General features: G+C 34.5%; 1 protein-coding gene across 1 annotated transcript in view; it reads left to right on the top strand.

Moving 5' to 3' along the window:
- Positions 1–15,791, top strand: part of Synj (synaptojanin) — a 190,679-nt gene that overhangs the window by 57,349 nt on the left and 117,539 nt on the right. The window contains exons 2-4 of the mRNA XM_090373799.1: positions 2,111–2,197; positions 10,443–10,710; positions 13,415–13,640. Of these exons, the coding sequence (XP_090229925.1) occupies positions 2,111–2,197; positions 10,443–10,710; positions 13,415–13,640 (581 nt within the window). The remainder of the gene's footprint in view (positions 1–2,110; positions 2,198–10,442; positions 10,711–13,414; positions 13,641–15,791) is intronic.

Raw genomic sequence — 15,791 nt, 5'->3', positions numbered from 1 at the left:
TCCCGATCTGTAAAGAAGAAAATGATAGCTGTATTTTTCAAATCGAGTGGAATTGTGGAACGTGTTGTTTTGGACACGCAGAAGACAGTCACAGCTAAGTGGTATACTGAACAATGCCTGCCTAAAGTCATTGGATCTATGAAGAACCTGCGGCCAAAGTCAAGAATGGACACCTGGTACCTGCATCACGATAATGCTCCAGCTAACCGCGCCAAAGCCTGCACCGAATATTTGACCACGACAGGACTGAAACTTCTCGAGCACCCTCCCTACAGTTCAGACCTTGCTCCCTGCGACTTTGCACTGTTCCCGCATGTGAAAATGAAGCTAAAAGGGAGGCGGTTTTCCAGTGATGAGGACCTTCTACGGGCTTGGGACAACGAGTGTGCTTTACTCCCTAGTGAAACTTGGCAGAACTGGTTTAAAGATTGGTTTCGGAGGATGGAGAGGTGTATTGAATGTAGAGGAAATTACTTTGAAATAATTAAATAAACAAAGCTGTATTGCAAAACTTTCCTAGTACCCTTTGTACAGATTATTGGAAAGAGAGGGCAAACGAAGTGGGTAATTTACTTTGCTTTGGCTGATGTTGTACTTGTATAAACTTTCTTCCTCACATCATTACACCGTTACAAAGTATTATTATTAGCTATATGGTGCAAGGGAGCCTGGGGCTTATGCTGCACCAGCCAAAAAAAAAAAAAAAAAAATTCCCGCGTTACCCTGAGAGAGAGACAAAAGTAGAAGGGAATCACCAAGAAAGAGAAGAATGATGATATCCAGCTCAGGACTCTGGGTGTGCCAAGCCCATAACTCACCAGATGTGAGTTATGGGCTTGGCACACAGAGTGACCACTTTATTAGGTACACGTGCCTAATAGCCAGCAGGTTTCCCCTCTCCTTAGCTTTCAGAACAGCAGTCTTTGCATTTACTCAACGAGAGGCCGAAACACTTTTCACAGGGACGCTAGTCCATGTTGACCTGATCGCCTCTCACAATTTTTGAAAATTTCATATTTTCTGATTTATACTCTGAAGAGCTCACTCCACCACAGGTGCTGAATTGGAATTAGATCTGGTGACTGGGGTTGCCAATGCAGTAGGCTGGCTTCACGCCCATGTTCTCGGAACCACTACTGTACAATTCTGGCATAGCGCATTATCCTTCTGGAAGAATCCATTCGCAGATGAATACACTGCAGCCACGAAGGAAACAATTTACAGATTATCTGTGGCATCGCATGGTACGAACATGTGGTGCTCTAACTGAAAAAACGCCATATTTTCATGGAAAAAGGTAAATGTACCTAATAAAATGGCCGGTTAGTATATATATAGATTACGCTCAAGTTATAATTCAAGTTGATGTTTTTTTTTTTTTTTTTTTAAGTGATTACATCTTAGTGATTAGTTAAGAGATTATGACTTAAAAAGGTAAAAACATTTTTTATACACCGAGTGAAAAAGGTAAAAACCTTTTTAAGTTATAATTATTGTTTCAGGAGGTAAAAATTTGTGAATTTTCCTACGCGACTGCTATTTCTGGTGACCGATGTAATCATTTAAAAAAAAAAAAAAAATCTACTCTCATGATAAAAATATTTGACTAAAAATGGTGGTTTTTAGTCAAATATTTTTGACTAAAATATAAAATATAAAAAATGGGGGGGGGGAGACAGATACGTTTGTATCTGTCTCCCCCCTGTTTTGTGAGTATGTTTGTGTGGGGAGTGCTGATCCACGGATCACTGCCTACAAAGAACTTCTTTACCAGGAATAATTTCGAAATTATTCAAAGCGTTCTTAAGAGAGCGGTTCACCTTGAATATTGACTTTTAGCAAGATTGAACGAACATGTGCAGTTTTCAGACATAAAGAAAACATCATTGCCTCTATGGACAAGATATATCGTGATTCGGAAGTTAGTGCATGAGTCATAAATTATGAATCAATTCTGGAAATGCCAGTTACTATTGTTATTGATGTTACGGAACGTATCAATATAGCAAAATCAAGCATTGTCAAAAGGGCCTTGGGATTGGATTTTATAGGATAATTATTTGTTATTGTGAATAGCGCTTAACGATTTCGTTTCATGTTTGCTTTGCAGCTGGTCAAGAAAATGAAGCCGTTAAACGACAGTATTCGAGGCTGCTGGACGCATATGGCTGTTTAGGGGTTCTCCAATTGACATCTGGTAAGTAGTGCCTGTTGACGAGAAGCAAGGTGTTAGGCAGTAGCTTTTGTTAACGACTTCCGGCAGATGCAGGCCTCTTGGAAAACAATATAAGATAAAATTTTTTCCATAATCCGAAATTGAGTGAAAATAACTGCACTTGTCATTTTAGTTATTTGTTATCATCATTTTATCTGATAATCGACTTGTAAACGGATTTTGTGATTTGTAAATAAAAAAAGGGGGGGGGGGGGATGAACAACTATTACAGCTGTGATAAAGAAAACCGCAGGGAAAAAAAAACTGCAGCAAATAAATGCAAATAAATAAACTGCAAAAAAATTGAAATTCAGGGAAAATTATTTCCCAACATTAATAATATACTTAACATTGCATGGAGCTGCCCATTTAACAAACTAACTTAGTCAACAACATCATTAAAACATGGCATCATTTTGGAAAAACAAAAAGTGCCTAAATAAATTTGTATTTATTGTTTGAAATTAGAACTCCAACAAAAATGCTCTTCTTTTTTATGTATTTTTAACCTTTTTAAATAATTTTTATAATAGAATTCATAATAGAAATATTTTGTAATGCTTGTATAATAATAATTGCTATATTTTATAATATAGAATTATGATAATAAAAATTATATCAGATTTGTTTTATAGAATCCAAAAATTATTATTTCTTCCTGATGGGGGGAGGTTTCCGTCCCATGATGGTGCTGGTACCAAGTGCACAGGGTGGTTGTTACGATCGACTGTTATTACTGTTGGTCAAGGAACTCGCTGATTATCCTACAGGTGTTCAGGATTGTGACTTTCTGGAGTTTCTTGTAGGTGTTCTTTGGAAGACCTATTGCTGCTAGGCTCTAGAATATTTGGCATCATATCAGTGCCTGGCACAATAACCAGGATGGTTTTTACTTGTTCATATGCCACATCTCTTTGGTCTCTTTTTTTATGTCTGCATACTTCTTGATCTGTTCCTTGTGGGTTTTTTTGGAGATTTCCAGTGTTGGGCACCACTATGTTGATCATATAAGCAGCCTTTTCCTTTTTGTTGACGAGGGTTATGTCCAGTCTTTGCAGTGGCCCGTTATACCTTCATGGGGCCCAAGGCAAAATGGAATTTAGGGGCCCCATCTAAAGAAAAAAACAAACAAATTATATGACATAAGGACTAAATATAAAATTTCATCAAAATCAGTACAACCATTTTTGAAAAAAAAAAAAAACAATTTTCAAATTAATCTTCAAATAAAGCTCATTGACCTTGACAGTTAAAAAGTTAAGTTTTGGATAAAAATCACATAAAAATATTAGTAAAAAACAGCATTGAGTTTTTGAAACAGTGATTTTGGGGACCCCTCTGATTGGGACCCTATACAGATGTATTTTTTGCCTATAGGATAACGCACCACAGGTCTCTTGTTGCAGATTGTCTTGCCTGTTATTATGGCAAAATCCCAGTACAGCTTGTGGGTTGGAGGTCTCTAGTATGGCTTGGGTAAATACCGTACACTTTCTTTGATTATTATTATAAAACCTGAATAATGAAAGCAACAGTCTGAACCAGCATTTTAAGAGTAATTTTTTTTTCATTCCTCTTAATTTTCGGACAAAAATTAAAGAAAGTTAATATTAATCTTGAACTGTCAAAGTTCCCTTAAATCCAAACAGCATTCAGTACACTTTTTTGATGGGTGTAGGAAATTGTGATGCTTTTATAGGGTGGTTATAATTATAGTGTCACTTTGGCTAGCTGTAGATGAAAAACCATTAATTAGCATTTAGCATTAGTAGTGGCAAAAAGGCAAGCTACAGCATCAGCAAAAAAAAAAAAATCCTCCCATTTCACCTATTCATTCTTTCCAATAGTTTGTATAGTTCTGCGTTGAATTTATTTAAGCTATCAACCTCCACAACAGATGGAAGTTTGTTCCAGAGTTCAACCACCTGCTGGCTATAGACAAACTTCTGCAACTGTCCTTCCTCAATTTGAATTTGTGTCCCCCCCTCATGTGTGTAGTCTGAGCAAGAGGAAGAATCCCATTAGCATTGAGCTTGCTCAATCCATTAAAAGCCTTAAACACCTCAATCAGATCACCTTGTAGGTTGTTAGTCTCCAGATGCTGCAATTTGCATAACTGAAGCCTTTATTTATTTGTAACAGCAACCCTTTGTTCACTTCACTAATCTTGTTGCACTTTTCTGTACTCATTCCAGCTGCTCTGCACTTCTCTATACTCATTTCAGCTGCTCTGCACTTCTCTGTACTCATTCCAGCTGCTCTACATCCTTCCTAAAATGAGGCTTCCAGACCTGTATGCATTACTCAAGATATGGCCTGACCATTGCCTTATACAATGGGATAATCACCTCCTTATCCCTGTATATCATTGACAAATCACCATGAGCTCTCCTAGCAGCCTATCTACATTGCTCAGAGAACTTCATATTCAACTGCACAATTACCCCCAAGTCCTTTTCATTTTCCACTACCCTGAGTGTAGTACCACACAGCTTGATATGTTACTCTGGGGTTACTTCCTTTTGTATATGCAGTACTTTGCATTTGCCAATATTAAAGTTCCATTGCATTTCTCAACCCATCTGCCTAACTTTTCTAGATCCTGTTGCAATAGCTTACTATCATTTCTGTTATTAACCACCCTGCCAACCATTGTATCATCTGCAAACTTGTACATTAAGGCTGATATGCCTTCATCAGTATCATTGATAAATATAGAAAACAACAATGGGCCAAAACCGAACCCTGGGGGACTGCACTAATAATATTAGTCTACAAAGAGCAATGTCCATTGATTACAACTCTCTGTTATCTCACACTCTACCATCCCTTTATCCACAGCATCAACTTGCCCTTGATGCCACACTGCTCCAATTTGTACAGCAGTCTTTTATGTGTAACACTATCAGAAGCTCTCCTGAAATCCAAGTACATGATATCAAAATTATTTTTTTCATCTCCAGTTCCTTTGTGACCACATTGTAGTACTAATAAAATTGGTCAGACAAGATTTCCCATTATGTTGTGTCTGAAGTATAATTGCATAACCGTCTAGATGATCCTATGTTACTTCTCTTTCCAGTGACTCCATTATTTTCCCTGGAAAAGAAGTTAAAATAGCAGGTCTCTAATTACTTGTGTCACCCTTTGATTCCCTTTTTGAATTAGTAATACATTTTCACATCTGCAGTTTGCAGGGTCTAAGATTAAATTTGAAATAACACTGTCCAATACATCATGTTCCCTAAGGACCACTGTTTTGATTTTGTAAATGATATCAACGAAGGACAGAGGGCATTGTTAAAATTTGTAGATAATGTGAAGATAGGAAGAGTGGTTAATGATTATTAGAGAAGAAGCCTTGAGCGCAAGGAATAGTCATAATGAAAAAATATTGCTTCTGCCGCTGAAACACAGCCAAAATAAGTATAATTTTTTAAAAATAAATTAAGTACATGGATGCTGATAGACAAAATAAAGTATAAAATAAATACACTATGTACAATTAAAATCAAAAATATATGCAGCCAATAAATAATGAAGGAAAAACTATTAATATAAAGAGAATAAAAGCAATAAAACATGCATGAAAATAAAAGTGATAAAATAAGCACAAAGAAACTTTCATTGAGACGAGCCTCTTTATCAACCTAAACAAGATACACAATAATAAGTCCTTATATTATTCAGAATCAACAGATGTTGATTGTGTGCTGTGAAAAGAGGGAAGGTGAACAATGAAATACTCAGCTGTCAGACTCCTCGGGAATGGTGCAGTGTATCTTGTCCTGTTGTTAACCTGCTATCTCTCGTCATGATGTAAAAAAATGGCCTCCGTAATAGGATGTATGTGGGTCCTAGCATTGCGATTAATGGTGGAACCTGCCACAGCTATATGGAGGGCCTCCAACCATGAAAGATGGTGAGAATCATGGGCTTGGTCTAATATTTCAAAATTGTGTTGTGGATTATAATTGAAATGCTGCTCACACCAATAATACTTCCTGAGGCTGAGTCAGAGAAATCAGCCCAGTGAATAGCCCACTTATGCTCAGAGATATGATCACATAATCTATGTTCTGACTTACCGATATAATAAAACCCCACAATCTGGGCAAGTATGGCGATAACCACATTCACACACATACAATATGGTAATGGCACAACACCCTGGCAAGATGGGAGCAAGGTGAACAAGTTGGTATATACTTGCTATATCAATAAGAAAATTAGCAAATCTGTATGGTGGAAATCATGCGATAAGTTGCCAACTTCCAAAATTTTATGGCTAACCCAAGGTACACAAATCAGGTATTCCTTTGTGCCCTATTGTTACCTGTTGTGGCACTCCAACGTATGAACTCTCCAAACACTTGGCTGGTCTATTAGCACTTATTGCTAATACAGATTATACCATTGGCAATAATGTTCATTTCTTAAAAATTATTAGAGATCTTGATATTTTGGAGAGTGAAGTCATGGTTTCCTTCAATGTGGTTTCTCTGTTGACATATATTCCAATACAGCCAGAAATTGCTGGACAGGGATTCCATGTGTGGGACAGGACCTCACTCTCCCTTGATGATATTTTTCATGCCTTGAACATTCATCTGTCTGATTGTGTGATTGTGTTCAGTGATTTCTATATAGACAAATTCAAGGTACTGCTCTGGGTGCCTTGGTTAATGTCCCCATAGCCAATATCACTATGGAAGCCTTGGAAGAGGACATATTTGTGGATTTACCCATTCCTGTCAGGCTCTGGCACAGATATGTTGTTGATGTAGTTGTGGTTATTCCTTAGATGCTGCTCCTCTAATATCTTCACTCCTTGGCCCCATACCATACCATGGAAATGGAGGTGAATAATGCTCTTCCATTCTTGGATATTTTGGTCCATCATGCTGGTCATTGATTAGTTATGTCAGTTTACAGAAAACCTATGTGTTGGGGGGGCAGTTTACTAACTATAAATCTGCACATGCCTCTGGGCATCTTCATAGCATGACAAGGGCATTGTTCAATTGTGCATGGATGCATAGTGACTATGCTGTGGACAGGGAAGCTGAATTTTCCAGAATCGGGAGGTATTTGTTCTAATGTGGTTATCCCACCCTCATGTTCTCAATAAGTTTCAACTTTATAGTAGTGGGTCTATCTCCCACTATAACCACCACAGTTCACTCATTGCCACTGTTTACATTCCCCACTATCCGGGCATTTCTGCATGTTTTTCCAGAGTGTTGTGCCGTAACAGCACAGCACTCTGGAAAGGCCTGCCAGTGAGCTGAACACTCTGGATATGTGAAGCACATTGGCAGGAAATTACAGTTGGTTTTTGAAGGTGAAATTGATTGTTCCACTATTACATTGTGCAAATGTGGTTTATTGCATTACTTGCCCAGATTGTGGGGTTTGTTATATTATGATCGTCTCTGTGCATGAGTGGCTTTTTGCTGGGCTGATTTCACTGACTCAGCCATCATGGAACATTATTGGTGTGAACAGCATTTCAGTTACAATCTATGACCCAATGCTGAAATATTAGACCACACCCATGATTCTCATCATCTTTTATGGTTGGAGATCCTCCATATAGCTGTGGCCGACCATTAATTGTAATGCTGAGATCTGCATTCATCCTATTATGGAGGCCATTATTTTACACTATGATGAGAGAGAGAGAGAGAGAGAGAGATGGCAGGTTAACAACAGGGCTAATGCACACTGCACCATACCCGTGGAGTCTGACGGTTGAATATTTTATTGTTCCCCCCTTCCCTTCCCTCTTTTCCTTCTTTTTGCCACACACGATTCACACCTGTTATTAACACGTGCAAGCTATATCTCTGTGTAATATAATGACTTGTTGGGTATCTTGTTTAAGTTGAAAAAGAGGCTCATTGCAATGAAAGCTTTTTCCTGCTTATTTTATTGCTTTTATTTTCTTATTTTCGTGTATGTTTTATCACTTTTATTCTCTTTATATTAATAGTTTTTCTTTTATTATTTATTGGCTGTATATATTTTCGATTTTAATTTGTACACAATGTATTTATTTTATTTTATCTATCACTGTCCATGTACTTAATTTATTTTTAATAAATTAAGTACTTATTTTAACTGTGTTTTGTTGGTAGAAGCAACATTTTTTTTTTTTTAATTATGGTTAATGATTGGTACCAAGCAGTGCTCCCCTTCTGGATGACTTGGATAGGCTTTAGGGATAGTTGGTAAAGTGACTGCTTTACTTTAATGCCGTCTTACACTTGGGGAGTAGCAACTCCAGAATAACTTACCCACTTGGTTGGTTCAATTTAAAAACAGTAATGGAAAAAAAGGGTTTTGGGAGTTATGATCAGACATTATTGATGTTAACTGCAGCATTGTTGGTTGTTTATGGTGACTCTGTGTCATCTTTATTGGTTTGTGATATCTAGGTTTGTTCTTGTTGGTATTCCAGCCACTGCACATGTCACAAATCAGCTGTTACATTGATATGTAAGCATTTAACTGGTATGGATAGATTTTTATAGGTTGTAGTTGGATTTTGATTGCTTGAAGTGACATTGCTAAGAAAACTTACAAAGCACCACAAATTGACTGAATTATCTGATGTGTCAAAGGCTAAAGCTTGCTTCATTCTAGAAGATAGCCTTACTTTTGTCATAACAAAAAGTTTTTCTTCCTTTAAAATGAAATCATCTTAGTGTAATGTCGTATTATGTCAAAAGATAAGAATTCCTTTTAGTAAATTTTGTGTGTATGTGTGAAACAGAAAAAATGAACTTTTTTCTCCCATTTATGATAATTTTTGGTAAGAAAAGAGATTGAAAGTTTTTTAGAAAAAAGTGTATACAGTATAGATTTTTAAACATTATCAATGCAATCAAAATTATAAAAAAATTTATTTTAACAAATTCAAAGTAAGCATGACTTTTGACTTTCTTTTATTTAGAGGATATTTATGCTTGGTATCATATTCTATGTCATACTCTCTGAGATGACTAAGCTGTTTTCTGTTAGCATCAAATAAGAAAAGTATTGGTTTACTTGGTCTGTAGAGTTTTTATTTTGGGTAGAGGTAATAGTAAGAATAAATAGGAACAGGCAGAGATAAACATTATTGTAAAATACTTCTTTGTGGCTTTTGGCCAGAAATGACTGGCCAGTTTTCTTGTATTTTAGATTAGTATTTTATATAATATAAAAAATTTTGCATCCTGCTACAAATTTTAACTCTTCAAAAAGTTTGAGTACAGCAGTTATTCTTTTAGATAGTAGTTAGTTAAAGATGTATATTGTGCATATATAACCCTTCCAGCAGGTGAAAGCATCATTTTTAGTTCCACCTTTGAAAATTTAGAAATGAGCCCATTATAACACCAGTTTTCTAAAAAATTAAATGCAAAAATAATAAAGTAAAAATGTAAAGGGTACTTTTTCATCACGCACATAAAGCCCTTAGGTCCTAGTTCATTGTCATAAGACATATTCTAATTTAATACACCCTTTTTTTATGGGATAATAGGATATGCTTTTTGTCTTTTATTATTGATACCACACTCTTATGAGAGATTAAATTTTGGGGTGATTTCAGTGTTTCATGGAACAGATTCATTAACTTCAATTATTTTAGAATTTAATTCCAAGGACTACTAGAGTTTTTTTTTTTCATATCAGAATCATTACTAGCATTATCTTTTACATCATTATCAGCCATTGTGTATCTGGGAAAATGGTATTTAATTAGTCAAAAGAATGGGAAATCATTGAGCAGTTTAAAAAAAGACCTGTAAATGACAGACTTAAAATTGTCTAGCAAACTACTACCTACAAAGAGTTAATGTGACATCTGAGACACAACTAAAGGTTGAATACTTCACAATGAAATTTACATAGTTCAAGATCAATTAAAAAAACTTTTTTATATTGGAGAATTTTTTGTTGATTCTCTATTTTTGATTAAAGAGGTCAAGTATTTAAAAACCTGTTGTTACACCACTTTATTTGTGCATCAGAAAATCAGCATTAAAAGCAGATTATTGTAAGCTGACTGTCATAAAGCAAGGGATTGACTGTGTTACATATGTAAATGTATGTGTGCGTGTCTGATTAATTTTTTTTTCACTCAATTTGTTTGGGCAATCTGTAATGTGTTTTATAAATAATCCAGTACCACAGGCCCATTTACCTTTGTATTAATATATATTATTTTATTTTGCAGGAGAAACATCAGTTCTGTATTTGGTATTAGTAACCGGGTGTCTATCAGTAGGAAAAGTACAAAACTCTGAAATTTTCCGTATTACCGATACCACATTTGTATCATTAAGAAATAGTCCACAAGATGTTGACCGTATCCAAGAAGTTAGAAAAATTCTTAATTCTGGTACATTTCACTTCTCATGGTCTTCTTCACATGAACCTCTTGATTTAACTCTCTGTGCACAAAGAACGGTGTCAGTGAATGAAACAGATAATCGCTTTTTCTGGTTGGTAGGAATATTTAAATTTTTATTTGCATGTGTTAACATTGTTTTCTAAAACTAACTACATGTTAAATGTATATTCTTAGAATAACTACATGGGAAGAGTATAGACAAAAAGTTTCAAAATATATCAAAAATGAATTGTTTTCTTGAAATACGGTATGGTACCATACCAATTTATTTGTATAAGGTGGGGGGGGACTAGAAATTTCTGTCCTGTGAAGAAGAAATGGGACAAAATGAACTGAAGAAGAAAAAATGTTAAAATAGTTAACAGCTAGATAAGCCATGAGAAAATATTTTATACTCTGATTGCTTATACAGATACTTTAATGCTGCTGTTTTTATCTGTGCACATGAAAATTTGGTTTCAGTTTTTGAGTTGGTGTACAAAACATATTAAAAGGAAATTTTGCGTTATTATATACATTGTTGAAAGTTGATGCTTTCTTAAGCTTTTTTTTAAACATCATGTAATTTACATTTTTGAAATCTCATTTAAAGGACTGCAAGATTATAAATTTGTAAAAGTTAAACTATTGTAAAACTGTATGTATTGAAACCTACCTGTGTTGAATGCAGACTCATAATAACTGCAATAGAATACACCAACCATATATGACTGAAACTTTATTAAAGTAATAGTAAAATAAGACAGTATAAAATTTTGTTTTAAAAATAAAATACACTGACAACTATAGAGGTAAAAGTGATAAAATGATAATTAAAATATATGAAATATTACAAATTAAAAGCAATAAAACGACTGTAGCTTTCAAAGGCAACTGCCTCCTTTATCAACAGTAAAGCTTGACTGTCATGGCACATCCTTAAATAACATCAGTAGGATCATGGCTCACAGTATGTGTTAATGTAGGAGCATGGGTATTATGGTTTTTATTATTTTTTTTCATTATTATTTTTAGAAAAAAAAAACAGTACAATTTAGCTTTGCCACTAAATTCAGAATATTTGCTTTAAATTTTGTTTTTCAGCTCTAGTTAGTGAATTAGCTATCAAATGTTGATTGTAAAATATGTGGAATACACAAACTAGATTATAAGTTATTCTGTATTAGATGTAATATTTCCCATGTACTTTTATTTTTTTATTATTTTTATTTTTTTTTATTTTTTTGTGTGATGCAAAGCTAAATTTGAGCTAACAGCACCTTTCATTAAGATTCTAAAGAACAACAATGTAGTGTTTAATATGCACACATACACAAGTTTTTTCATGTACTAAAAAATCTGAAAAAGATGCTTACTTTATGTATTGTAGGTATGGTTTCAGTTTCAAGTAGTGGAAATGTGATGTAATAAGACATTTGCAAACAATTAAGGATAAGAATAATTTGTAGCAGATGGAAAGACATGCAAAAATAGATGTAGCATTTCAGAGGGAAGATAATAGTGTCATATGTGCCAATGTTTATTCACATCACTTATTATAGAATATAATCTTCCTCTGAGCCATACTAACCACCTGGGCAATATTGTTCATAAATATGTTTTCTGATAGTGAATAACAAAAACAGTATGGATGTGAAAGAACAAAAACAGCAAAAAAAAACTTTGAAAAATATACCATTTTAATTGTTACAGATTCAAAGTGATTCCAAGCTATATCACATAGTGATGGATCTTTCCTAAAAAAAAAAATTATCAAACTGAAAGCAGCTAGCTCTTAGTGCCAGCACTGGAGGGTGACTCTAACATCCAGGTACATCTGATCAGCCTGAAAGCATATGGGTGTCCCACAGAAAACTAGGTGCACTGTTATTTGAAGGCACATTGTATTGATAAACAATCATATGGCCAACTTAATATAAAATGCACATATTACCAATGAAATTTAATTTAAGGTCCAGAGCCTGGATTTTAAAATCTGTTTTTTTCACTCCAGTAAAAATTATGAGAACTCTTGCTTTCAAAAATCCAAAGATAGATAGCTATGCCAGTGTGACCTTAAGAAAAGAAATTTAATCATAAAATTACCAAGCAAGGCTACTGTGAGACCAGATAACTTCCCCATTTTTATGGCAAAAAATGGGAAAGCTTCTCATAGATACCAAGGGAAAAAATTTACGAAAAAAATCATAAGTATTTCAGTCTCACTGCAGTAGGATGTGCCTTCCTCAAAATTTTCAAGGTCATTCCGCTAGCTCTTACAATACAACTCTTCCAGTATTGTATCTCCAGTACTGCAATTGAAGGTTATAGGAGTTCCATCAAAGGAGTTCAATCCAAATAGCTGGTAACTTCGTCACTTCTGAAATATTAGTTTAATCCCTAAACTTTTTTTGTCACACCTTGTATAGTCATCTTGGACTGAAATGGAGTTACATTTATTTGAATATATTGAATTTATAAGTTATATTTCCTTTTAGGAAAAAATAATTTTTATTTTTACACATTCATTTTTTTTGTAGATAATAAATCTTTTCTCATGTATTTAACAATATATTTTTTATTTGAACGATTTAATTAAGTGTGAAAAGTAAGATTTATTCATAAAAATTCTACAGTAATGAAAGTTTTTAAATTTGAAAGAATGTTTGGGAACAGAACATTGTTCTTGTTTATTGTGTTGGTTTATTATTAGTATTGTTAACTAAAATTTCTTAAAAGAATTTGTGTTGTTCATTTTAACTATGCTGAAGTAATTTCATATTAATTAGTTATTAAAAAAATATTTATTTTAATAGGAATCGCATGTTGCATATACACTTCTTGAGGTATGGTATTGACTGTTCTGAATGGTTGATAAAGATTATGTGTGGGGGAGTAGAAGTCCGCACCATTTATGTTGGCCATCAGCAAGCTCGAGCTTGTCTTATCTCCAGGCTAAGCTGTGAAAGAGCAGGCACAAGATTTAATGTCAGGGGAACTAATGATGAAGGTTTTGTGGCTAACTTTGTAGAAACTGAACAGGTAATTAAATTATATAAACTTTTCTTTTCTTCCCCCCCCCCCCCTTGTAGCCTATATAGAAAATATAAATTATAGTTCAATATCTATATAAGTTATATAGAAATTGAACTTAAGACATTTGTTTTAAGGACACTTTGGATGTGCTCATATCAAAATGTTTGTTTCCCTTAAAAATCATGATAAAAATATAATAAATATTACTGTATTTTTATAAAATACAAAATAATAAATTTATTATTTTTTTATTTTATAAAAAAATAAATACAATAAATATTACAATGAAATTACTGCAGTTGAAAGAACTGCAGTAATTTCATTAAAAGCACTGAGCCTCCATATATCTAAACATTTATTTAGAAAATGTCCTTATTTTTAATCCCTTATTAAAGGGATTATAAGAAATCCCTTCCATCTAATATTAGGGGAAGTAGTTAACAGAATTGCCAGGAAGCATAATGTAGATTGAGGTTCACTGGCATTAGAACCTGAAAAAATTCCACTCTTCCAATCTCCTTCACTGGCATTAGAACCTGAAAAAATTCCACTCTTCCAATCTCCTTCAAAAGATCTGTTGCTTGGACTGTGAGTGTGGGAAGCTATATATGGTTCAAAGTATATATAGAACCATAAATTTAAGACAAAAGATTCCAAAATATTAAGCATAATGCATCATCAGAAATGACTTGACTTTATGGAAGCTTTCCACATACAAAAAGAATATAGAAAAACCATTAATAGAAACATTGGCAGGGTAAACATTCATTTGCATGGTTTATCCTATTTGCAATTAGAGAAAAGATTCCAAACAGCTTTTCCAACCTACTTGCAGGAACAATTATAATTTATGGAAGAAACTGCCATTCCCTGTCTTGCAATAACAACAGTGTTTGTACCACTGTTCTTCAGTCAGTTAGGAGAAAGTGAAGAGAAATCCATACTTCTCCACCCTCCAGACACTCGGTGAGGTTTCCAGTAAAATGAAGGCTTCCTCCTTCTATCAGGTATCATCAGGATAATAACAGAGAACATCAGGCCAACTCTTCCAGGATTCCTTCCAATTTCTCTTTGTACTCTAATGTTATCATTAGAACAAAGAGTGTTTTTAGTTGAGTTTGTGTTTAAAAATGGCAATAAGTACATGGAAGCAAGAATTCAAGCAACAATTTTCAGACAAAAGGGACTCACTGTGATACACTCCAAGATTTAATTTGCAAATTCTGTGAAACTGCTTCTGTTCAAGATACTCCCAGATGTGAAAGACCATCTGTTTTAACAGAGGAGGAGTTAGATGACATTTCGGACTGACTGCTGTGAAGCACAGCAAAATAATTCACAATGAAAAATTGAAAATTAATCCTAGCAAAATCAGTTGCATTGAAAATGTTATCATTAGAGCAAAGAGTGGTTGTAATTGAGTTTGTATTTAAAAATGGCGAAAAGTACATGGAATCTACAAAGCAAGAATTCCAGCAATAATTTTCATAGACAAGAGACTCATTGTGATACTCTCAAAGATTTAATTCCAATTTCTATAAAACTGGTTCTGTTCAAGATGCTCCCAGAAGTGCAAGACTTATCTGTTTTAACAGAGGAGAATTTAGATGACATTTCTGACTAATTGCCACGAAGCCCAGCAAAATCAATTGCAACACTGATTTTCTAGGAAATTGTTGCAGCAATGTAGACTGATCTATGGCTTGACTCAGAAAGCTGTTACAAAGTTTATTTTTTTATTGAAGTATAATTGAAGTATAATCCAAGAAAGTAACGGGAAACTACTTAGATTATCCTTCCCTTGAAAACTTCAATGATAGCAAGCAAAATAAACCACGGCCCCGAGTCTCGGCGTCCCTTGAATGGGACAGGGGTGCTAAGAATCTCTGAGCTTGCGTCGAAGAATTTTCTGAAACTAGCTACATGGAACGTTAGAAGCCTACTACAACCAGGAAAACTAGCCAATGCTTTACAAGAAATGGAATGCATTAACATCAACATACTTGGGCTAAGTGAAACCAAATGGCCTGGAACAAAGAAGTTTATATCAAACGACCACCACGTCTTCTGTTCTGGAGGAGAAGAGAACACCAAGCAGACGTACGGCGTCTCTTTCGTTGTCCACAAACAACTGGCCAACAAAGTCACCAGTTTCAC

Source organism: Mastigoproctus giganteus, chromosome 5, assembly GCF_048544385.1.
Source record: "Mastigoproctus giganteus isolate SK-2022 chromosome 5, ASM4854438v1, whole genome shotgun sequence".
NCBI classification, from domain to species: Eukaryota; Metazoa; Arthropoda; class Arachnida; order Uropygi; family Thelyphonidae; genus Mastigoproctus; species Mastigoproctus giganteus.
This window is presented reverse-complemented; position numbering and strand designations above follow the sequence as displayed.